Source organism: Heteronotia binoei, chromosome 21, assembly GCF_032191835.1.
Source record: "Heteronotia binoei isolate CCM8104 ecotype False Entrance Well chromosome 21, APGP_CSIRO_Hbin_v1, whole genome shotgun sequence".
NCBI classification, from domain to species: Eukaryota; Metazoa; Chordata; class Lepidosauria; order Squamata; family Gekkonidae; genus Heteronotia; species Heteronotia binoei.
In genome coordinates this window covers 122,198,672-122,222,994 of record NC_083243.1, presented here as the reverse complement: position 1 = coordinate 122,222,994, position 24,323 = coordinate 122,198,672, and the positions used below count along the sequence as shown (strand labels likewise).

At 45.3% G+C, this 24,323-nt stretch overlaps 1 protein-coding gene across 4 annotated transcripts in view; it reads right to left on the bottom strand.

The window, feature by feature from the left end:
- NELL1 (neural EGFL like 1) overlaps positions 1-24,323 on the bottom strand; it is a 994,364-nt gene that overhangs the window by 83,023 nt on the left and 887,018 nt on the right. For 2 of the 4 annotated variants that reach the window (XM_060262209.1, XM_060262210.1), the window contains one exon: positions 4,194-4,334. The exons of the other annotated variants lie outside the window; for them this stretch is intronic. In XM_060262209.1, coding sequence (XP_060118192.1) covers positions 4,194-4,334 — 141 coding nt within the window. The remainder of the gene's footprint in view (positions 1-4,193; positions 4,335-24,323) is intronic. 4 annotated transcript variants of the gene reach the window in all.

The window sequence follows — 24,323 nt, the reverse complement described above, 5'->3', positions numbered from 1 at the left end:
TATACCCAGACCTGACAGTTTTAAACAAGTAGACTTCTTCTTGTTGGAGTGACAGATTTTGCTGTGATAGAATAAAGTGATTTCAGAATGAAATTTGGGATGATCTCAAGGGAATTTTTTCTTAGATTGGAAGATCAGAACAGAAGTAGATGAAAGAATTAGTTTGAATAAGTAGCCTGGAATGACTAGGAGGAATAGTATTTAGGCCAAAAGCTGACTAGTTAGATGCTTGGAGAAAGCATGTGTATGTGGATATGCCCTTCAGGCCTGCGCAGAGGAATTTTTTAGGTGAAGCGCAGTGTGCGCGGTACTGGCTCCACCCTTTCACCTGGGGGTCATCTGCCATGGCCCAGTAAGCCGGGACGCCGGCAGCGAGTCCTCCAGGTGGTAGGTGTTACATTAACGAGCTCTATCTGCCCGGGTTTGATGTTAGAGTTTTCCTTCTCTTAGGCTGGCGAGGTTGGTGAGCCCAGCCTGCCCATCCGGTTATACCGCCGGACAATTCGGTAGCACCATGACGTAGCAAACTCTGTGAAAACGGGGGGGACCAGCGAGAAGGTGTTGCTACAGATGCAGTAATGCAGGAGGGGCCATTGCAGTGACCATCTGCCAGGCATAGCCAGACAGTGACCACGCGGCGTTCACTACACCGGGAGAGGAGAGGCTATGTATTGCGCATACACTTTCCCTGGGGGGGTAGGAAGCATGACACAAACAATAAAGGACTGTGCCATAAACGCAGGACAAGTTTTCAATGCCAAGTTCAGTTTTGGAACAGGGAATCAGCAGACTATTCTTCACTGCAATGTAACTATCCAGGATTAGGCATACCAAGTCTTTCTGGGAAAGCTAGCCATGGCTCTTTTCATTTTAGAAATTAACCAGTCTCTTCCTTGACCACTACTTGTCACTGGATATTGCCTGGCTGCACCTTTTGTAACACGTTGATCTCAGTTCCCTACATAGGCATTTCATGAAGCAAGCCAGACAATAACAACAGAGCCACCATCTCCCTCAAGTAAGGATCATCATGACCCTTTCCCTCTAGCCTGCAGCTCCATGGCAGAGTACTGCTTTGGGCCCCACACTGCATGTTCATTGCTTGAACATGCAAAAAAAGAAGTTGCTATTCAAGCAGTGTCATTTTTTTTACTTACCAACTCCAGGCCAGACCTCCTTGATCAGTCATTAATGAATGAATTAAAACAATTATATACTGCCTTTCCTCATGGCTCAAGTATAATAAAGGGCTGCAGTCAGAAAGCAAGAAACAACCTATCCGCAGATTACTCAAGAAAGTGAGCCAAGCCAAAGTATTTTATGGTCAAAGAATTAAATACATTTAAGACATTCTAGAAAACATTTACCTATTGTGTATGCAGAGGGTAAAAAAACCTGAGAATGTGACTAGTCAAAAAACCATAAATGACTCCATGGCATAAAACTCAGGATTTATGTTTAACATTCAGCTCCAAAGAATGAGCCAAGCTACATACTGCAGTCACACATACACACATAGAACCCAACTATTTTTGTGCACATGACAATATACAGATAGAAGCTAACTCACAGCTATGCAAAAAATTCCCCTCCCCAAACATGTAACATACAACACCCTTCACACTGGACAGATACCCAGGGCCAGATCTACATATTTTTTAGTAGGGGCAAAACCAAAAAATGGAGCCCCCACTCAAAAAATGGGAGGCAGGCAATCTGCCTCCCCCCCATTTAAAGACCCCCCAGCGGGGAGGGAAGTCTGGGGGCTGCCTTTGAGAAGACTGCAAAGGCAGGCGATCTGCTCCCCCCCCCCATCCCATTTAAACACCCAGTTGGGGTGTTCACATGGGGAAGGAAGCCTAGGGGCTGCCTTTGCCATCTCCCTGCCTTGCGGGGAGATGGCAAAGGCAGGTGATCTGCCTCCCCCTCCCCATTGGGAGGGGAGGAAGATTGGATGCAGGGGGCTCTTTTCACCACCTCACCACCTTACAGAGAAGCGGTGAAAGGAGCCGATCTGCCTCCCTCTGGCTGGCAGGATCTTTAAACAGGGAGGGAGGTAGATTGGCTCCTTTCACCATCTCTCTGCCTTGCAGCCAATCTGCAGGGCTGCTGGCTTGCTCCCCCCACCCGCCCTCCCAGGAACACCCAATTCAGTGCTCCTCCAGGCTACCCCAACTGCTTCCCCCTAGATCCAGCCCTGCACATACCAGCATACAGGACAACTATGCCACATGCACAATGCACTCCAGGTACACACACAGAAGAACACATTTCAACCTGGGTGGAAAGACTGTTTCAAGCCCTTCCACCCCAGCTCCTAGGCACCTGGCAAACAGCAGCAGCCACCCCAGACGAGTTTAAACTGGTTTGCCTGTAGAAGTTTTCTGTGCTGGCAACTGTTACAGCATGCCAGTGGCCCAAGTGTCAATTCAAGCCACCTCTGTCCATCAGGTGGTCAAGCCTAATATGTGTCCACAGTTGCATCTCTATTATCTGCTAACAGCTTGAGTTTCTCCAAGTAAGACAGATCCAAATGTTGTATTGCTGCCTGCGGCTGCCACAATCCCTGGCCAAAATAGCTGCAGCTTCCACCATTTAGCCTTCCATGGTGTGGAGAGAGTTGGCTGACGAAGACAGAACGTGCATGAATGGGTCTTTCTACTTAGTTTGCCAGCCTCCAGATGAGGCCTGGAGATCTGCCAGTATTACAAGTGATCTCCAGGTGACAGAGGTCAATTCCCCTGGAGAAAATGGCTGCTTTGGAAAGTGGACTCTACGCCATTGTACTCTGCTGAGGTCCCTCCCCTCCACAACCCCCACTTTCCAAAGGCTCCACTTCCAAAATACTCAGGTATTTTCCAACCCAAAGTTGGCAACCTTACTTTCAATACTTGCCTACTTGAGATTTCTAGCCTCTTTTCTTGGTTGGCCTAAATCCATACAGTTCAATCTGACACAGACACTGTTAGATGCCAAAGGCAAGAACAATGAATGGGAGAAGGATGACAGAGCCTGAAGAACCGCAGGGGATAGGAGGCCTTTCTGAAGTATGGCAGCATTGCCCCAACTGGGCCTTTAGGTAACTGGCCAATATACATCTGCCACTAGTTGACTCTAGTCTTCTCTCTCAGTCACTAAATTCTAAATTCTTAAGTGTTCTTTCTGCTTACCGCAGGCACTTTCATTCACAGAAGAGGGGAAGAGAAATTTTTGCTGATTTTCCCCTCTCATAGCGACCTCCCACTTCTGCCTCTGTGATGTTCCATGGGGTCTAGTGACCCTGGGGGAACAGGTTATGGGGAATAGAAGACAGCAGTGGGAGGCAGGAAATCAATACTTTATACAGCTCATCTTCACTTGCATTATGCAGGCAGATCCAAGTCTCTATCAATGGTTTCACTAAAGACAACAGAAGAACAAAGGCCATTCTGTCTTCTTCTTTCTAGAGAAGAAAACTGGTCATGCTAAGGTTTTTATTGTTTGGAAAAAAAACATTGAGATGTAATTGGGAGGGACTGTGGCTCAGTGGTAGAGCATCTGCTTGGTAAGCAGAAGGTTCCAGGTTCAATCCCCGGCATCTCCAACTAAAAAGGGTCCAGGTAATAGGTGTGAAAAACCTCAGCTTGAGACTCTGGAGAGCCACTGCCAGTCTGAGTAGACAATACTGACTTTGATGGACCAAGGGTCTGATTCAATATAAGGCAGTTCATATGTTCATATGTTCAATAATGCTTAAAAATAAAGTAAAATTAAAGAAATTATGGCAGTAGGGAAAAAAAATATTTCTGACTTATGATTACCCACATTTCCAAACCTTTATGATAAAATTATAAGACAAAGAACTGGACAAAACAACTAATGTTGTATGTCTTGTAGATTATCAAGAATAAAACAGCATATACAAGATTTGTATTGTCCCTAGTGATCCACTGAAAATGACAAAGGGAAGCAAATCACCACTGTGACCTCTAAATGTCCATTTTCTATATTATCATTAAGAGATTTGATGGCTCATGTCTCTTGTAATAATATCTAAATTATATTACACAGAACAGTGCGAAGTTTAAATAAACGGTTGGTTACTTTCTAATTTTAGCATTAAATATTGTCATTGGTCACAAAAGGCTATCTAGTAGTCAGTATACAACACCATACAGAATAATAACATAACTTCTCAGCTGATCTTTGCTTACCAATACAGGACTCCCCGGAAAGTGAATAGGTTCCATTGTCATGGAAACCGCTTCTGCACTCACAGTGGTACCACCCTGGGAGGTTAACACAGCGTGAATGGTTGTGACATTCAATGATCCCCTCTGCACACTCATCAATATCTGCCTCAGAGAAAAACACAAGCCAGCCAGGATATTAATTTCCTTTGACAACAAAATGTTATGCACTTAAAAGGGGAAAAAAATGCACACAACACAAAAGCCTTCTAGGAAAAAAAACCCCTTGCAATAATTTTAATGGATGGATGGGAAACTTGTCTGGCACTGAGCATCTCACAGGTTTCTATTTTTCTCCCACCCCTGTTCCGAGTTAGTTCATTACAGCTATGAGGGATACAATTATCCATTTGTTTACAATGAAGGATTCTCTCTGGACTTTACTATGAATCTGAGGGCCACACAAATGAGTTGCACTGACAGAAAGTTGGCCACTTCAATTTGAACTGGTCATAATAAACAGCTTGCACATTTTTATCCCTTGAATGTACTTTGCTGAGTATGTTGTTAAAACCTGCAAGGTGATTAAAAAGTCATAATTCTATCCCTCTTCTATTTAAAATATGATCTGGGATACCACCCCCATCCTTCTTACAAAGCCTGAGCCAACTCAATCATATATTTTATTTATTTATTTAATTTATATCCTGCCCTCCCCGCCAAAGCAGGCTCAGAGCAGCTCACAATGTAAAATCCCACAATTAAATTAATAAGTATTAAAATTACACATTCGGTAATAAAATAGATATACAATGATTAAAACAGTTAAAACAGAAAAACAGAATACTGAGTTGGTGCTATATTGTTGTACTTAGCTTTCAAACACTTAACTATATGCATTTGGTATTCTGAAATGACATGTTATGCCAAGCATCTGTGTGAAGAAATTCCAAGTTTGCCAAGTAAACGTTGAGTCTGTACTTTGTGAGTGCACAAAGATTAGGCTAAAATCAACTTCAGGTAGGCAAAAGGTTGCAGATCAAGTACCTTTATCTAGTTTTCAGTCTGCCAGGCTAGCAGGATGATATTTCGCATGTTGATGTGAAATAGCCAATGGAATAAAAGAATTTTCCCTGTGACAGATGGAACTGCAAAATTGAAATGTTAAGAGAGCCTCCTGGAATAGTAATTTTCAGTCCAGTAGGATGGGAGGGGTCAGCGAGGTTTTTCAGAAGAAAGAGCTCTGTCCTTTGTGAGGGGTTAGAAGAACTGGGGACATTTTTTAAATTTGAGAAATTATGGGCAGAGGATGACTAATGAGAGAGGATAGGAATGAATACAAAAACTGATAGAGAAGTACCGTAAATATTATCTGAAAGAAACCTGGAAACACATTTTTATGCTTAAATCATAATCATAGATGGTAAAGCTTAGACTGAGCAAGAATGTTTTATTTCCCTTTGTTCAGAAGTCATTTTACACCAATGATTGCTTCTACAAGAGAAATTACATTTTTCTTTGTCTGAAATTAGTGTTATGATGGTTTGTCTGACCCACATAAAAAGCCTGTCTTGCTCAAGCCTAACTAGATACAAAGAGATGGTAGAAGAGATGCTTGCCTGTAACTCCAAACTTTCCCTGTATCCATGCTGAGTTATAAAAGAAAGGTGGTTCTTAACTGGAAGAAGAACCTTTGAAAAGTAGAACATCTGTCTGTGTAACTCATATGCATTGGCGGCAGCAAAAAAATGCTATTTTTGTTGTGCAAAATGGAATAAAACTGTAGAAATGAAATCCTCATTAGGGTCTAGCAGCTAAGTCCACATCCAACATGAACAAAGTGTCTGCAGGGCCTATTTTGCCATGTTGTATAATAAAAGGTGAAAATGTAGATGAAATGACATTCCATCTATGCCCTGATTTTGAAAATGTTTAAGCACAGGAAACTGTTGTGTTGCTACAAGTTTTCCATTCATTTCAGTGAAAGGCTCCTTTGGTTTTGCATAAGGATGTGCATTTGGAGCTACCAAAGCCAGAAAATCTACCCAAAAAATACCTTACCAGTATTTTTGGGTAGATTTCAGCATCCCAAGTATACCTAGATTTTCTCAGGGAAAAAATCCCCCCCCCCCCCCGCAAATCCCAGATATATTCAGGAATTACTGGACAGATCCGAAAACAGCTAAAAGGCCAAAGCAGATTGCTCCTGCTTCTCAGCTATTTGTTGGGCTTCTACTGTAGTCTCTTTAAAGTTTAAAGAGACTGCAGGAGACAGTCTGAGGATTAGCTGTGCTGGTGGGGAGCAGACTGTTCCTGCTTAGGGCTCGGCTTAGGGCTGACTTCTCATGTAGCCCAGTTTAAACCAGCCTGCAGAAGAAGCCAACCCCAGGATTTGCTGTGCTGCTAGGCGCAGATTGTTTCTCCAGGCTGGGCTTTGTGCTGACTTCTCCTGCAGTCCAATTTAAACCTGGTGCAAAAGAAGTGAGCCCAACCAGGATCTTCTGTTCCACAGGAATCAGATTGTAGCATGTGGCACAGCAGCTCTGGGGACTCCGGTTTAAACTGGACTGCAGGAGAAGCAAATCCAGCTAGGATTGGCTGTGCCCATGGGGAGCAGATTTTAACCACCTTTGTGCTGGTAAAAAAAAACACTATTATTTCTCTCTTTGGGTCTAGTGGACAAGAAAAAAATTGGGATTTCAAAAAATAAAATAAAATCCCAGATTCAAATACTGTACCAGTATTGGGATCCGGGATTTTTTGGAAATCCAATGGACCTAAACAGAAAAGCTCTGGTTAAAAATATATCACACACCCCTAGTTCTGCACTTCCGCTCCTGGATTGTCAGTGAACAACTGCCCTTTGTACCACAGCTACCCTTTGTACTTGGTGTTTGGAGGGGCAACAGTGAGAGGGCCTGGCCCCACTGATGGACCTCCTGATGGCACCTGGGATTTTTTGGGTCACTGCGTGACATAGACTGTTGTACTGGAAGGGTCATTATCCTACATGGCTTCTCTTATGTTCTTATGTACAGACTATTCAAAAACTTGATCTTCTACTGAAATGAATTGGGTAGTCCTTCCAATTACATAAATGGGCAATCCATGCATACAGATGATATGTGAGATTATGTAAAATTAAAATGAATCTTGAGGCTAAAAGATGGCACAATTGTAAAATATGACAAAACCTACTGTGACATGCATTTGATAGAATGGGATATGGAATATGATAGAATGGGATATGGAACAATACACTTTAGTTTTTAAGTAATTGCTATCTGCTGTTTTAACTGCAACAGCCTGATCACCCCATTATTATTGTGGAATAAGTAATAGAGTGAAAATGGACTGGCAGTACTATTAATTGATATATTTAAAGAATTATCTGATTTCAAATTCACATTCTGTCTGTGCAGTCATTTGATAATTAACTGCATTGTTGTTTTGATACTCAATGCTCTGTAGCTCAGCTGCTTCTTTGCCAAACCCATAGTTACTGTAACCTTTGGGATTTCAAGCAATAAAGCTAATACTGAAATACAGAATCTCAAATAACTACAATAACAAAAATCATTGTATAGAACTGAAATCCTGCATGTGAAGTATGATTTTAAAAAACAAATTGACTTTGATGCTGAAATATAAAATCCAGCTAGTAGGTCCAACACAATGAATGCTTTTACTGAAAATTAATATAGATAAGGACGAAATTCTGTAATCATATAATGAATGTCCCCTCACTATTGTTACTCTAAGTGGTTGTGATGGTCTCCTGATTTTGTTGGGAGAGACCTAGGCTATGCAAGAGGTAGGTAAGCAGGATCTTCACCTATGTAAACTGGGATTTTCCCCTCAGTACAACTCTCTAATTAACTAGACCATGATTAATGAAATTGTTTTTATTAAAGAAAATTAAAGAAATAAAGTCACACTCATTAATTGAAGAGCACTCTATAAGCACACATACAAGTCCAGAAGATAAAGGTGGTAGCTTTATAGAGACTAAGAAGGGAAATTATTCTATGGGACTATATTTACCTATCCAAAGAACAGAACTCGAAGAAGAAGGATGAGCAAAATGAAGCAGGCTTGAAAAACAGTTTAAAATGCTAGCACAACTGTTAACCAACAGTTAGAAAAATGCCTTTGGTCCACACTGTTCACCCTGGATGTATAACATGCTTATAGTTAGTTTTCAATCACATTTATCTGCCAATTCTAGAAGTGGATTGGAAAACTCCCTGCTTTCTGGTCTCAGACAAAATATGTATGAATGTACAGCCAAGAGTTCATGCAATATTTATCCACGTAATCCACTCGGTATCAGCTCTGCAGCATATGACGTCCTGCTTTGCAGAGGCTGCCAAGCTATTCGGCCTAGAAGTTAGTCTGAAGAAGACAGAAGTTCTCCACCAGCCTGCACCCCAGGAAGATTATCACCCTCCCTGCATCACTGTGGGTGAATCAGTTCTGAAGACAGTCCAGCAGTTCAGCTACCTAGGGTGCATCATCTCCTCAGATGCCAAGATCGACAAGGAGATTGACAACAGGCTGGCAAAGGCAAACCGTGCATTTGGCCGACTGCACAAAAGAGTGTGGAGCAACAAGCATCTGAAAAAAGGCACAAAGATCAATGTTTACAAAGCGGTTGTGATGACAACCCTCATCTATGGCTCCGAATCGTGGGTTTTATACCGTCATCACCTGCGACTCCTTGAGCGCTTTCATCAGCGCTGCCTTCGCACCATCCTCAACATCCACTGGAGTGACTTTGTGACCAACACTGAAGTCCTCAAGCGGGCAGAGGTTACCAGCATCGAGGCACTGCTGTTGAAGACGCAGCTGCGCTGGGCAGGGCATATTTCTAGAATGGAAAACCACCGCCTTCCCAAGATTGCCCTGTATGGCGAACTCTCCACCGGCCATCGAAATAGAGGGGCACCAAAGAAGAGGTACAAGGACTCCTTGAAGAAATCCCTTAGCACCTGTCACATCAACCATCACCAGTGGTCTGACCTAGCCTCAGATCGCAAAGCATGGAGGCACACCATCCACCAGGCTGTCTCTTCCTTTGAGAACACACGCATAGCTGGTCTTGAGGACAAAAGGAGATTGAGGAAGAATCGCACTGCTGCAGCACCAACCCCAGATCAGATTTTTCCCTGCAGCCGCTGTGGCCAGACCTGCCTGTCCCACATTGGTCTTGTCAGCCACCAGCGAGCCTGCAGCAAACGTGGACTATTGCACCCTTCTTAAATCTTCGTTCGCGAAGCCAAGCCGAGAGAGAATCCAGGATCATCACCCACACTCCCTATCATAAATAAGTAATTAATTTGCTCAGACCTGGGAGCATTACTCATTCATTCACTAAGGGAGGAGAGCAGCTTACACATACACATTTTTGTACTGGGAGCATTGAAGGAAAATATATTAGAAGGAAAATATTACATACAAAATTAAAATGGTCTCATGTTAGTTTTTCTACAATAGCATGGGCAATGTAAGTTCTTATTTAATGCCCAAGCAAAGAGGACTTCAAACATTTCTGTAAAAAATATGATGGGAGTATTTCAGATTTTCAAAATCAGCATTTTGAGAGGAAACACAGGTGACTCTCACTTCATCTTAGTCCAGATGTAACATAAAACCATTATTTTTTTTGACTAAGGTTAATTTTTGGGAAAGAATTTGGTTTGCAGGTCATATCTCAAACACCAGTTTGCTTGCTAAATGCAGGCTATATTTCCCCCACTCTGCCCAAGTGTTACCTAGCCTAAATGATCTCAATATCAGTTACTAGCTGGAAACCCATGTTTCGCTACAGTATTTAACTACCTTTTATAATTCTGAATTCTGGGTGATCTCCAGTCCTAACCTGGAGATCGGCGACAATAGTTCCCCAGGAGGAAGTGGCTGGTTTGACGGGTGGAGTCTATGGCATTGTACCAATCAGAGGTCCCACCCTTCCTCAAACCCCACCCTCTCCAGACTCCACCCCTCAAATCTTCAGAAATTTCTCAACCTGCCCAGAGGCAGTAACAAGCAGCCAGACCTAGGGGAGCCAGGTGGAGTCTGGAGATCTCATGGTATCACAGCTGAACTCCAGACAACAGATCTCTCTTCTCATGGAAAAAATAACTGTTTTGGAAGGTAGACTCTATAGCATTCTATTTAACAGAAGCCTCTCTCTTTACTGACAGAAACAACCTTGTTTGCCTAGCAACAGCCTCTGGCTAGCAGCTTCCCCAGTGGACCAATCCTCTTCTGTCCTGGGGTGAGGCTGAGGGGAGGAGGGAGGGAAGGAATGACAGGAAAGAAGTTGCCTCCGTGGCCTCTGAAGAAATGCTCCCAGCAGGACCAGGCCACCTAGTTGCACTACCACCTTCCTTTTCTGTCTCTTCACCTTGTCCCTGCCACTGCTGCCTACTTTCTCTTCCAAATGCCACAGAGAGTGGGTAGGCAACAGCAGATGGGAGAGAGGAGTGGGCCCAGCCAATGGCATTGCACATTCTTTTGAGTAGCAACTGAAGGGCCAATCACTGATGGAGTGCACACCACAGCAAATGGGAACACCAGATTTGGCCATTTCCATTAGGGAATTATTATTTATGATAGGCTTTAAAAAAATAGCGAGAATGCACAGTAACACAGTTTCGGTTGGCTTGGAATTGGAAGTGTGGCCTAAGATGGCTTTGTGGGATCCCTGGCAACTCATTAGATGAGCTTGCGGAGTCCAGGAATAGCCGGCTCTCTACAGCCATCAATGAGATCGCACCTAGGTGTCCTCTTTGCCCCCGCTCATGACTTGCACCATGGTATACCCCAGAATTGTGGTCAATGAAGCAGAAGCTTAGACGACTGGAGAGGCGGTGGCAGCATACCTAGGACAAAGTGATGAGAACATTTTATAAGTCAGGGGTGGCCAACGGTAGCTTTCCAGATGTTTTTTGCCTACAACTCCCAATGGCTGGGGCTGATGGGAGTTGTAGGCAAAAAACATCTGGAGAGCTACCGTTGGCCACCCGTTATAGGTTGTTTATATGGACCTATGAGGTGGCAGTCAAGACCACAAAGAAAGCCTACTTTGTGGCCTGGATTGAATCTGCGACCTTGCGCCCAGCTCAATTATTTAGTACAATTCAGTCTTTAACTGCCTCATAACAAGGCAAACTAAATGCTAGGGAATTGGAAATCAGCTGTGAGGCTTTTGTGAGTTTTTTTGCAGATAAGGTCTCAACATTCCTCCATGACCTCCCTGCCACACTTGAAACAGTAAGTGAACTCCAGGCACTGAGCACATCTTCAGATCCATTTTGGATCACTTTAGCTCACTCAGCCTGGAGGAAGTTGACAGGATTCTCATCTCTTTGCACCCTACAACTTGCATTCTGGATCCGTGCCCGTATTGGCTGATAAAAGCTTGCCGGACAGAGTTATGTTCAAACCAGTCAACAGATCTCTCATAGAAGGGGTCTTCCCCGCACTTCTTAAAGAGTCTGTGATCCACCCTCTCTTGAAGAAACCATCCCTAGACCCGACAAATTTGGCCAACTATCGGCCGGTGTCAAACTTACCCTTTTTGGGGTAAGATTATAGAGAGGGCGGTGGTGACACAATTACAGGGTTTCCTGGGATGCTTCCATACTGGATCCTTTCCAGTCCGGCTTCTGCCCAGGTCACAGGATGGAGATGGTGCTGGTTGCCCTCCTGGATGACCTCCTGAGACATCTGGATCAAGGCAGCTTGGCAATAATGCTATTAGACCTGCTGGCTGCATTTGACACAGTTGACCATCAGCCGCTGTCCAGATGTCTTGCCAATGTGGGGATACAGGCGTCTGCTTTACAGTGGCTTTCCTCTTTCCTCCAATGTCAGGTACAAAGGGTAGCGATCGGGGAACTGTCATCCCAGAGACACCCACTTATCTGCACAGTGCCCCAGATGGCGGTTCTTTCCCCAATGTTGTTTAATATCTATATGCACCCCCTTCCCCAGATGGTCAGGAGTTATGGGCTGGGTTATCATCAGTATGCAGATGACACCCAGCTCATCTACTGATGGGAGGCCGGTACAGCTGCACCCCAGAGAACTTGGACCTAGCACTGCAAGCCATGGTATCGTGGCTCAGGCTGAGTTGTCTAAAGCTGAATCCAATGAAGATGGAGGTTCTCTATCTAAGTTGCAGCAGCCTGGGAAGGGTGATCCCTTTACCAACCTTTGATGGGGCACCATTGATACCAGTGCCGTAGGTTAAGAGTTTGGGAGTGTTCCTGGAGTCCTCCTTAACTATGGAAGCCCAAGTAGCAGCCACTGCCAAAGTCACTTTTTATGATCTCCAGCGAATACGGCAGTTGGTCTTTTACCTTGATCGTGGTGACTTAACAACCTCAGTCACCTTGAGAATAGATTACTCCCTCTATATGGGGCTGCCCTTGACTCAGATTTGGAAGCTGCAGCTGGTGCAGAATGCTGCAGCCGGGCTATTAATGGTGCCCCCTATGTGATTCGGTGACGTTATCAGTACCGGGTGGCCACCAGAGGTTAGCCTCACCTAGAGTGCAAGACAGTTTAGGGATGGCCCTGTTTCTAAGATCAATCAATTATTTTGTTTCACATGTAATTTAATTTTCTGATTCATCAGTTGCTTATCCTCTCCTTAACTGTACGGAAGTGTGTTTTTCTACTTGTATAGTATGGCTGACCCAGTTTTATAAAAGTTTGAAAATCACATCAGTGTAGTGTATATATCCACAGTCACTTTCACTGTTAAGTGCTGTGACGAACTCATCAGGGTCAACTTGGGAGGGTGACCACTATAAATTTTTCCCCAGTCACCTTCCCTCAGTCACACATATAGAAATCCTGTCAGAACTCTAAAAATAGGCACCAGACGGTTTTAAATTCAAAAACCAAAGAAATATTTATTGGATTAAAAAAGGCAAGGGAGGGGGTAAAATAATATTGATTAGATCTGATCAATAACAACGAATCAGTTGGCAGGCAGATGGCTGGCAAAGTAATCAATTACAAAACACAGATATATGTCAGGTTGAGGTAAAATTAAATATATAACCCTGGCAGAAGATTTTTAAACTACCAAACAGGCAGGCTTTAGAATTCTACTGAACTCTATGATAGGCAGGCAGCGCCTACTGGGCACTAGGAATGCTTTGCAGTTCAGATGATATAGCCCTATGCTCTGGCTACTCAAATCATAACAATAACTGTCAGTCACTCTTTTTCACACACAGAGAACTCCTGACTGGTGCCAGATAAATTCTCCCTTGCTGACATTCCGCACTAGCCTCCAGGACTCACACCACTGAAAGCTTATACCATCCCCTCACCCCTGTGTGTCTCAGCCCCAGCTAGTTTTCTGGTTTGTATCTTGGGAAACCCTGCTGATCACCAGAATCCAGTCCTCCCTTCTGAGTGTTTGGGAGATCTCAGTTTGTACAAGGAGTCTGCCTAGATGTGCTGGCAGACCTCCCACAGAGTGTTTCCCTCACAGAAGGTGCCTGGTTTTGCCCCCTTCTGACTTCAACCTCTCTCTCAGACAGAAGCTCAGCCCAGCTTTATCTCCACAAGGAACTCAGCCCCACTGACTGTTCTCAGCTCCTTGTCCAGTTGCTTCTACAACTGACCAGCCTAAGTCCACAGTCTTCACTCTCCAGACTCTCATTGAAGACTCCCCTCCACTAAGACTCTAAACTCAACTGAAAAATCCTGAGGCATTCCCTGCTGCCTTTTCATTTCACTACATTTCAGTTACCATGGCTGAGTCTCAGCCAATCACCGCAAGGCTGCTACCAGCTTCTCAGGCTAAGTTCCTGAGTCCATCACAACTGCATATATAAACATTCCTATTAATTTTGTTTTTCAAAACCATGGTAAAAGATTTGAGTTAATGCCAAATCCATAGTACCTTTGGTTAAAACAGATCCACAGATTTTCTCAATTTCTATATATTAAAAAAAGTTTTTAAACTAAAAGAACATTGTATAATTTGTGATGCTATTTGCTTACACCTGTTTCTTATAACAATTTCTCACATCCTTCATTAATTTGCATTACTGACACAAATATCCCTTTAATCACCAGTTTCATAGCATTTTACACAATGTCACTTCTTTTACAATGCAATCCCAAGGCACACTTTCCTGGGAGTAAACCCCACTGAACAGACCTGAGAAAGACAGGTTGCTTACCTGTAACTGTAGATCTTTGAGTGGTCATCTGTGCATTCACACTCATGGGATAGAGTGCCTGCACTGATCCCCGAATTGGTACCTAAAAAGCCCGGGATTTTTTCACGCTTGGCACCAACGGGCATGCGCAGGCGTCCCAGTGCGCATGCTTGCCGGCGCCAGCGCAAGGATCCCGCCAGTTCCTTCCTGACCGCTGGAAGCCCCTACTGGAGGAAGATCGTCAGCAGTGGGGAAGGAGGGCAGGTAGTGTGAATGCACAGATGACCACTCTAAGATCTACAGTTACAGGTAAGCAACTTGTCTATCTTCTTCGTGGTCTCTGTGCTTCACACTCATGGGAGATTAGCGAGCAAGACATACCTGGAGACGGGAAGACGGTCAACCAGAAAAAAACAGTTTGCAGCACCACAGCCCCCAGACAAGTCCTCTGTTGAGCATGCACGTCCAGCACGTAGTGCTCCATAAAGGCATGTGGAGAGGACCAGGTGGCAGCCTTGCAAACATCCATCAGGGAAACGCCTTTCAGGAACGCCACCAATGTCACCATAGCTCTTGTAGAGTGTCCGCGAATAGGCCCAGGTAACAGCTTCTTAGCCAACAAATAACACAGTTTAATAGTCTCAGTGAGCCATTTCAAAAGCCGCTGAGATGAGATCCTGGAACCTAACTTAGGAGCAGCATAAGAAACAAAAAGCTGCTGGTCCTTACGAAAACTGTTGGAGCGACTTAAATAAAACAATAACGCACGCTTCACATCTAGAGCATGCAACCTATGTTCCTCATCCGAGAAAGGTGTAGGATGAAAAGTGGGGAACCAAACTTCTAAGTTGAGGTGGAACTGAGAAACCGCCTTGGGGAGAAAAGAAATATCAGGAGCTAACGACACTCCAGCCTCCTGAAAAACTAGATATGGGTAGTCACAACGCATAGCTGTGAGGTCCCCTGCACGGCGTGTGGATGTAATGGCTACCAAAAAAGCAGTCTTCAAAGACAGAAGCTGTAACAGACATGTGGGTGGCCATCAGTTCAAAAGGATGTCGAGTCAGGCTGTCCAACACTAAAGTCAAATCCCACAACTGTGGGGGTGATCTCAATGGAGGATGAAGCCTAAGCAAACCCTTCAAAAACCTCTTAGAATGAGGGTGTGCAAAAACAGAGTGCCCCTCAACTGGTTCATGGAACGCAGAAATTGCTGCCAAATAAACCTTGATGGAACAAAAAACAAGGCCAGCATCTACCAAAGATAACAAAAACTCAAAAATTACTGACAATCCCACTCTTTGGGGGGAAACTGAGGGATCAACTAAGAACTGCATAAACCTCCTCCACTTCCTATCATAGGAGGTGCAGGTAGAAAGTTTCCTGCTGTTCAAGAAAACATATTGGACTCTGCTAGAGAACCCACATGGTCGATGAACCACACTGTCAGCTTCAGGTGGGGCACGTTGTGATGGAGTACATGACCGCCCTGAGCTGACAGAAGGTCCGGTTCCGCCAGAAACTGGTAGAAGACCCCCCTCGCCAATTGAAGCAGGATCGGGAACCAGTTCTGGCGATGCCACCAGGGAGTCACCAGGATACAGCATGGTCTCTCTCTTGAGATCTTGTTGACCACCCTCGTCAGTAGTGGCAGAGGTGGGAACAGATAAAGTAACCAACCATCCCACGGGACCGTCTCCCAATGACTCTGGATCTGAGCCCCCTCTGGAGCAAAACAGGACACTTCCAGTTTTCGGCTATGGTAAAGACATCCACCTGAGGATACCCCCAGAGCTGAAACACGGGTTGAAGGAAGCGCCACTGTAACTCCCACTCGTGCAGGGAAGCCGCACCCCTGCTGAGGGAGTCTGCCTGCAAGTTGAGGACCCCTGGGAGATGTGCTGCCTTCACAAAGATGTCGTGGTCCAGGCACTCCAACCACAGATCCAGCACCAGTGCACAAAGCCGTTGAGAGACTGTCCCTCGCTGCCTGTTGATGTAACACAGGGCAGTGGTATTGTCTGTTAGCAGAGCAACAATCTTCCCCACCAACATGGGGCGGAAAGACCGAAGAGCAAAGTGAACTGCCAGCAGTTCCAAGTAATTTATGTGGCAGTGAGTCAAGTTCAAAGGCCAAGGACCCCCCCCACACACAGATCGTCCATGTGGGCCCCCCAACCCCATAATGACGCATCTGTTGTGATAGTCACAGTTGATGCAGGTAGATGGAAGGGAGCTCCCTGACAAATGTTGTCCTTTGAGTTCCACCATTGCAGCGTTTGAAGTGTCATAGGTGGAATTACAAACCTCTTCCAAAGTGAGTCTCGTAATGGGCAAAACTGATGAAGAAACCAAAGCTGTAGGCCTCTCATCCTCAGCTTCATAAAGAGCAGCACGCTTGTAGTCGCAGCCATCAGCCCCAGCATCCACTGCAGCTGCTGTGCCGTGCCCCACTTTTGACTCTGCAGAAGTTCGACAAGGTTGATAATGTCCATCGCTCTCTGCTAAGGCAGAAACGGGTGATGAAGGTTCGTATCCAGCAAAGCCCCTATGAACTGAACTGTCCTTGATGGAGTAAGGTTTGATTTCTCCAAATTGACCTGCAGACCCAAGGTGTCAAGAAGACGAAGAGTGATGGCAATGTGAGATGACAAACTCTCTTCCGACTCCGCCACAAGGAGCCAGTCATTGATGTATGGAAAGACGACTATCCCTTGAAGCCATAGATGGGCAGCCACAACGCTCATCATCTTCGTGAACACCCGAGGTGCAGTGGACAGACCGAACGGAAGGGCCTTGAACTGGAAGTACTGAGAACCTACTGCAAACTGAAGGAAACATCTGAATGCAGGATGGATGCTGACGTGGAAGTGTGCATCCTTGAGGTCCAGCGTTGCCATCCAATCCCCTTGGTTGATGAGGGGCAGAATTGTTTGCAGAGTGGACATTCTGAACTTCTGGTACAAAATGAATTTGTTCAGATTCCAAAGATCCATGATTGGTCTTAGACCCCCGTCCCGCTTGGGAACCAGGAAGTAACGAGAGTAGAAGCCTCCCGTCCTGGCCTCCATCAAGACCCTCTCTACGACTTGTTTCTGGAAGAGGTTGCTCACCTCCGCCAGCAGAGGTGGGAAGGGGGAGTGGTAATTACCACAGGTTGGTTCGGAATCTGAGCAAAGTCTATTTTGTAGCCTTCCGCTATGATGGAAAGCGCCCACCTGTCCATAGAGATGGACTCCAAGGCCGACAGGAATGGGCGGAGGCGGATAGATGAAGTGGAAGAGGGGACAGTGATGCATGCTGCCAGAAAGTCAAAGGCCCTGCTTTTGAGGGTGAGTGCCCTTGGACTTGCTGGTGGTCTGTGCAGCATAATGATTGCTATTGTTCCCCCTGTATGGGGACCTACTCTCAGGTTGAGCAGAGCAAGGTCTCCATTGCTGTTCCAGGGAGAACTTTTGGTATGGCTTCTTTGCCCAAGGCTTATGCCACTGTTTCTGTCTCACAGCTCTGGAAGATGCCGGTACGCCCAGGTTCCTGGAAGTTTTTATACTTTTATCCATTTCCTGGAGTGCATTATTGGTGGTAGAGCTGAACAGGCCTTCGCCCTCGAAGGGCAGATCTTCAACGAAAGCCCTGGTGTCCTGCTGGAGAGCCATAGATCTGAGCCAGGAGTGGCGGCGGAGGCAGACGGCAGAAGTGATGGTCCTCGCTGAGACGTCGACCATGTGCTTTGCTGCAGCCAGTTGTTGTTTGGCTACAGCAAAGCCTTCCTTCTTCTGCAACTTTTTCCTACAGCAAAGCCTTCCTTCCTTCTGCAACTTCTTTGCAGCCAACCTCTTCTCCTCACTCAGGGAAGACAGGAGGGGGGTTAGTTGTTCCCACACTGAGTATTGGTATCTAGCCATGCATGCGGCATAGTTAGATACCTTTACTCCCAGTGCTGCAGCAGAGTAGAACTTCCTCCCGACGTTATCCTGCTTCTTTTCCTCCTTGTCTGGTGGAGAGGAGTGCGTCTTGTGGGCCTTCGATGAGGAGGAAATGACCACCGAATTTGGCTTTGGATGTGTGAAGAGGAACTCAGCCCCGGACTCTTGGACACGGTACATATGGTCCAACCTCCTCGAAGACATGGGTGTAGAAGCAGGCTTCACCCAGGGCTCCTTCACTGCCTGTAGGATGACCTTCATCACCGGCAGGGCAACCGCTGTAGATGTATCCCATTGCATAAAGTCAAATACGTTATCGTCTACAACGGGTTGCGGCTGTGTCACTGGAAGCGAGAGGGAGAGTGCCATCCTCTTCACCAGGTCCCCATACGACTTCAGATCCTCCAATGGTGAGATGGGAAAATCCTCAGCAGTATGAGTCACCGGGAAAGGTTCCAAAGCCCGGTCCGGATCGTCGGTACCGACCTCGGAGTCCGACGATGAAGACTCTCTGTGTAGAAATTGTTCTGAGACCACCGGCGACCGGATCGACACCGACGACCGAGGTTGGACTTCCTCCACCACCACACCGCATCTGTCAGGTGGGATAGTGATCGATACCGAAGGATGCCATCTAGAACTTTGAGACAGCCTGGACATGTGGGATGCCTTGGACTGCTGATCCCAGTCTGTGAACTCACGAGGAGGGTACCATTGGTACGGTGGGTAAGGATAAAGGTAAGGAGGCCATTGGCGCTGCTCCCATGGTGGAAGCGGTGGGAAGCGACGAGCTACTGTAGTCGGTTCCAGCTCTCTCTGGCCTCTTGCCTGACCTATCGGTGCCGAAAGCTTCATCGGCGCCGACACCTCGACCTCCGAGACCAAGTCGCTCTCACTGTGACGCCTGGACCCTAAAGAGTGGGAGCGCTGAGTCAGGTTGATCTTGTGCTCCGATGCCGATAGGCGCAGCTGCGAAGCACTGCCTCTCGATACCAAAGGGCTACAACGCAGGGATGCCAAGATCTTCCTCGGTGAAGCTGTCGATGTCGAAGCGACATGCGAAGGCGAAGGGGTGCGGGATGGTCTCTTCTTCCGCTTCTCCTTCGATTTCCCCTTCTTCGATGCAGATGATTGGGTCCCCGAATCATCCCGATGCCTCTTTGCCGGGGTGTCCACTGACCCTTCAGAAGGCCGTTTTGTGAAACACCCGCGCTCGACCGGCATCTCGGTCCTGATCAGTGAAGTCTCAGCCAATGTGACCGTTGGAGCCGCGGCCTCAGCCATCGGTACCGACGGGCCCGATGCTATCCTTTGAGGACAAAGTGCCGACTCGACCAAAGCTGCCGAAAGCCTCGCCGCTCTGTTCTTACGAGTTTGTTTCGAGAAACTCAGACAGTGTGTGCAAGAATCGACATGATACCCCTCACCCAGACAGAGGAGACAGAGGGAATGGCCGTGTGGGGGGGGCGGCAATCTTCTTCCCACAGGAGCAGCACTTCTTAAAAAAACCCCGTCTTTCCATAGATGCCCAGGAAAAAAAAACCACCCAGGAAAGTCTCTGAGAGGGGAAAACGGGGGAAAACCGAGCCCCGAAGTGCAAGTCCAACTTTTTTTTAAAACAACACTAACTATCTAACAACTAACTAACTAACTACACTAAGAAAATAACAAACGGGCTATATACAACAGGCAAAAAAGCAATCCAAGATTACTTTACTGACCGGGAACACAAAAGGAGATCCTCTCAGCGCGGCGGTCAGAAAGGAACTGGCGGGATCCTCGCGCTGGCACCGGTGAGCATGTGCACTGGGACGCCTTCGCATGCCCGTTGGTGCAGAGCACGAAAAAATCCCAGGCTTTTTAGATACTGATTCGGGGATCGGCGCAGGCACTCTATCCCATGAGTGTGAAGCACAGAGACCAGAAAGAAGATGGAATCAGAGTAGAGCTGCTTAGGACAGCACTGACAGTTTTAAAACTAGGTAATATCTGCCACTTTGCTCTTTTATCATTCTAGATAAACTAGACGGCAGGCCTCAGATCATTTACTTGAAGTTCTACTGAATAAATTGAGATTTATTTACAAATAGATTTGTTCGACTGCTCTCTAACAGGCCACTGACTTCACAGTTTACTCAGAAGGGTGTCACTCTACTTAAAACTGCACAGCCTGACTTGCTGCTCCTGGGAGACAGGGGGCCTCAGGAATGGGATGAAGAGCAAATTGGTGCTCTTCAGCAGAAAGAGAAAATTGTTGGAAACTACACCTCCATGTCTCTTAAAGAAAAATGTAGTCTGGATTAGGGCTGCCAAACCACAGTGGGAGAGAACGATCCTCACAGCTCCTGTTGCCCACCAGCACTCTAATATATAGATTACAACTAGGAACCTGTGAGAAAAGCACAGGAATATTCCCTTACTAATTCTGTGTTTGAGTCTATGGCTCTTTCTGCTTTTTTGTCTACTATGGCTTTCACCTTGGTCACTTCAAAAACCTGCTTCCATATTCACTTGCACACTCACCTCTCTCTCCCATTGGATTTTGAAATTTCTTCCACAACTTTTCCTCAGCATTCTGCTGTATCTCTGTAGTTTCCAAGAGTGGTTTTTTCAGAGCAGTATTTCCCTCTCCTCTTAATTTGCTTCCAACCATTTAAAAGCAGAAACATTTCCTTGGACTCCCCCCACCCGGCAGGCTAATTGGTCTGTTCTCATTGGTCAGTTTCACATTATGCTTGTCTTTTGAAATAGGAGATTGAGAAAGTAATTGCCTTTGTTTGGCTCATTTGCAGGAACATCAAGTTAGCTTAATCAAGTTGGTTAAGATGCTAGGCAATTGCATCCAAAGTGCAATAGTTTAATCAAGTTGGTTAAGATGCTAGGCTATTGCATCCAAAATTTTGGGGTTTGAGTCCTCTTTTGGAAAATTTTATAATTTTTTTTAATAAAGGTTTCCTTTTAAATTGACTCTGACCACAAACATTTCAAATGTGAGAAAAAATGTGGAAAAAAATGGAGGCACTGGACTAGTTTCTCTTTCTTACAGCACTGGGAGCAACCTTTGTTCTTCAAACTTCCCCCACCCCTACTCAGATTGACTTCACTGAAAGGCACACACCCCTTCCGAAAAGGAAGCAGTTCCCAAGCTGCTTCTAGCCTCACCTTGGAAAGGCTGCACATGGTGGCTGTTGGAGCTGGGGCTTCCCTCTCCCTACCAGCTGGCTGGTGGAGGGGGGGGGAGGGGGAGTAACCTGCAAAACTAGGACCTGGGGTCCTGGCAAGCCTAGGAGGCAGACATTCAATAGTCTTTCTAAATGCCTGCTAAGTGCCTGCTCTCTCCAAGCTATACAATTGGACAAAGCAGGCTTGGAGAGGGCAGGCACTTCAAGAGACAGTGCCTGCCTTTTCTCCAAGCCTGCTGGAATGCTCTGCAAGCCAGCTGGAATGCTCTGGAAGGTAGCAGGAACTCTGTTCCTGTGAGTTCCAGTTAAAAAAAAGCCCTGGAAAAGATATTTGTTGGTTAGTCAGTAAGTATACTTTTCTACATACCTTTAGCATTAACTTGAATAGCATTTGGTAGTTGCAAACTTTGCCCACTCGGGCAATACTCTGCATTATAACCTGCAATTTTAAAGTGCTTCAAAAATGTAATACCTTCTAATTTTATAATTACATCTTTAAGAGCTTAGTCTAAGGAAAGCGAATATATTTCACTGGTGGAATATGTCAGAAAAGGCAAAACATTTCAACAGCACTTATATGTTAAGCTACACACAGAATGAGGCAAATAACATATTTTTAGTAGCTGAAATGTACAATAATTCAGATTCTTACAGAGCTCCAAAAACATGTGTTACTTTTAAAAATGAATTTTGTGCCCCAGCTCTCTTGGCTGATTATTACTGGCACCTGGATGATGCATACCTTTGAGTCTTTATAACATTTTTTTTTGGGGGGGGAGTTAATTAAAATATATAATTTATTATATGTTCACCTACAAGAAGCCATATTTTTCATGTGGTCCAAAAGGGGAAATGGCTGGATTTTTTTTTCTCCAGAAGCATTAAAAACATAGTTACTTGGGAGAGATATCTAGCATCACTGTGGGGGGTCACACAAATAATAAATATATCTTTCATGGGGGAAAAACTGCTTTGAATTATTTGTATCCTACAAAGCAAAAAAGAACCCCACACTATCTTGTTTTTCCCTGCAGACCAAATGCCAGTGTAAACAGCCTGGGTGTGTGAGCTGCAGTTATTCATATGCCTTTCTTACCAGGGATAGATTCAAGTGGGGTAGCTGTGTTGGTCTGTAGCAGTAGAACAAAGTTTGAATCCAGTGGTACCTTTAAGACCAACAAAGTTTTATTCATGGTATAAGCTTTCATGTGCAAGCACACTTCATCAGATACATTGAAACAATTTCCTCAGGCCTTACTTATAGGGGATGGGGTGGGGGCTGCTGTCAGAAAGGGACACAGAATCAAAATGCATAAATGCCACGACTGGATGTAAGAAAGTGCTGAGACTGGATGTAAGAAAGATCTGTGAATGGCAGTACATTAGCAAATAAATACAAGAGTTAACAAACTGATGTAGGAAGGAGGTTTGAGTCCAGTAGCACCTACAAGTCAAATAAATTTCAGTTCGAGGTACAAGTGAGAACTGAGAGACTTAGTATGTACACTCCAGATTAATTGAAATTTACCAGCGAGATCAGGATAGCGAGATATAATTGGGGATAACTGCCTCAAGTTTACCTATTAAACTTTATTGAGACTACAAATTTAAACTTGTTTCTAATGAGTTCTAGTCCAACACTCTGACTACCATACTACTCTGACTTTTGCATACTTCCAATGGTTACAAGTGCATGAGATCAAGATTTGAATGGACAATTTATATGTTTAGGTTTCTGCAAAATGGCCTCTAAACCTAAAGAATTCAAAAGTGGTTTGCTAATGTAAAGAAGAAAAGATTTTAGGAAAAGTTGAAGATGCAATTCTTGTATTTAATGCAATCCATGTTCAGATTATAGAACTAAAGTGTGAGTGTGAAATGAGATGAAAGTAGGAAACAGCTAACAGGAAACAGCTTACTGCCAATACTCAATATGAAATGCTAGTTTAACCAGCGATATGTTGTTCTGTCACATTTTCATGTCAATCTGGACAAGTTACCAGAATCTATCATGTTGAAAATGTGGTGCTTCCAGATTGTGTTGACTCCTTCAGATCTGCACATCTATGGAATGTAGGCTGTGCTTGGCAAGCTGCAGGAGTTTAGAGGGTGGGGCCATGGGAGTGATGGCGTTGCATGATCATGATGCCGTTTTGGGGAAAACCAGAAATGACATCACAGCTATCAAGGATTCTGGCAATTCCTACAAAGAGGAAAAGGGCCCTGCACCAAGCCTGACCTGGCTCCACTCCCTCAAAGGAAAGAGGGAAGGAGGGAAAAGCAGTTTGCCTGGTTCCTTTGCCTTGCACCCTAGAACTCAGTCTTCTACTTCCACCTGCATTGAAGGTGTTCTGCTACTCCATCCATCACCACCCCCATTAGCCCCAGCCTGTCCATTGAAGTTTCTTAGCCAGTGTCTTCCAGTTCCTCCATGCCCCTCCAAACTTGATAGCTGTTGTCTCCTTTTTCCTCTCCATTCTCCTGGTTCCATTGGCTGGGCAGGAAGAAGGAGAAGGGTAGGCCTGCACTCCTCTGGGCCTACCTAAGCTTCTCCCAGGTCTCTCCCTACCAAACTGCTGAACCAGGCTTTCTTCTTCCATGCTTGGAGCTGTCTGTACCAAGATTGGCCCTCTTTTCCAGGTCTCGGCTTCCTTCCCTGAAATGGGAATCAGAGGCTTCTGGAGGCTGCTCCAGGCCAGGCATTTTTGCTGGCCCCACTGGAAGGTAAGAGCCCTGTTAAGTGGACTCTTCCCCTGGCCCCAATCTTAGGAGGCCCCAATCCAATGGACATATTGTTATCACTAGCACAAAAGACACAGCAGGAGGTTTGGACGATGCAGGGCCATTCACCAT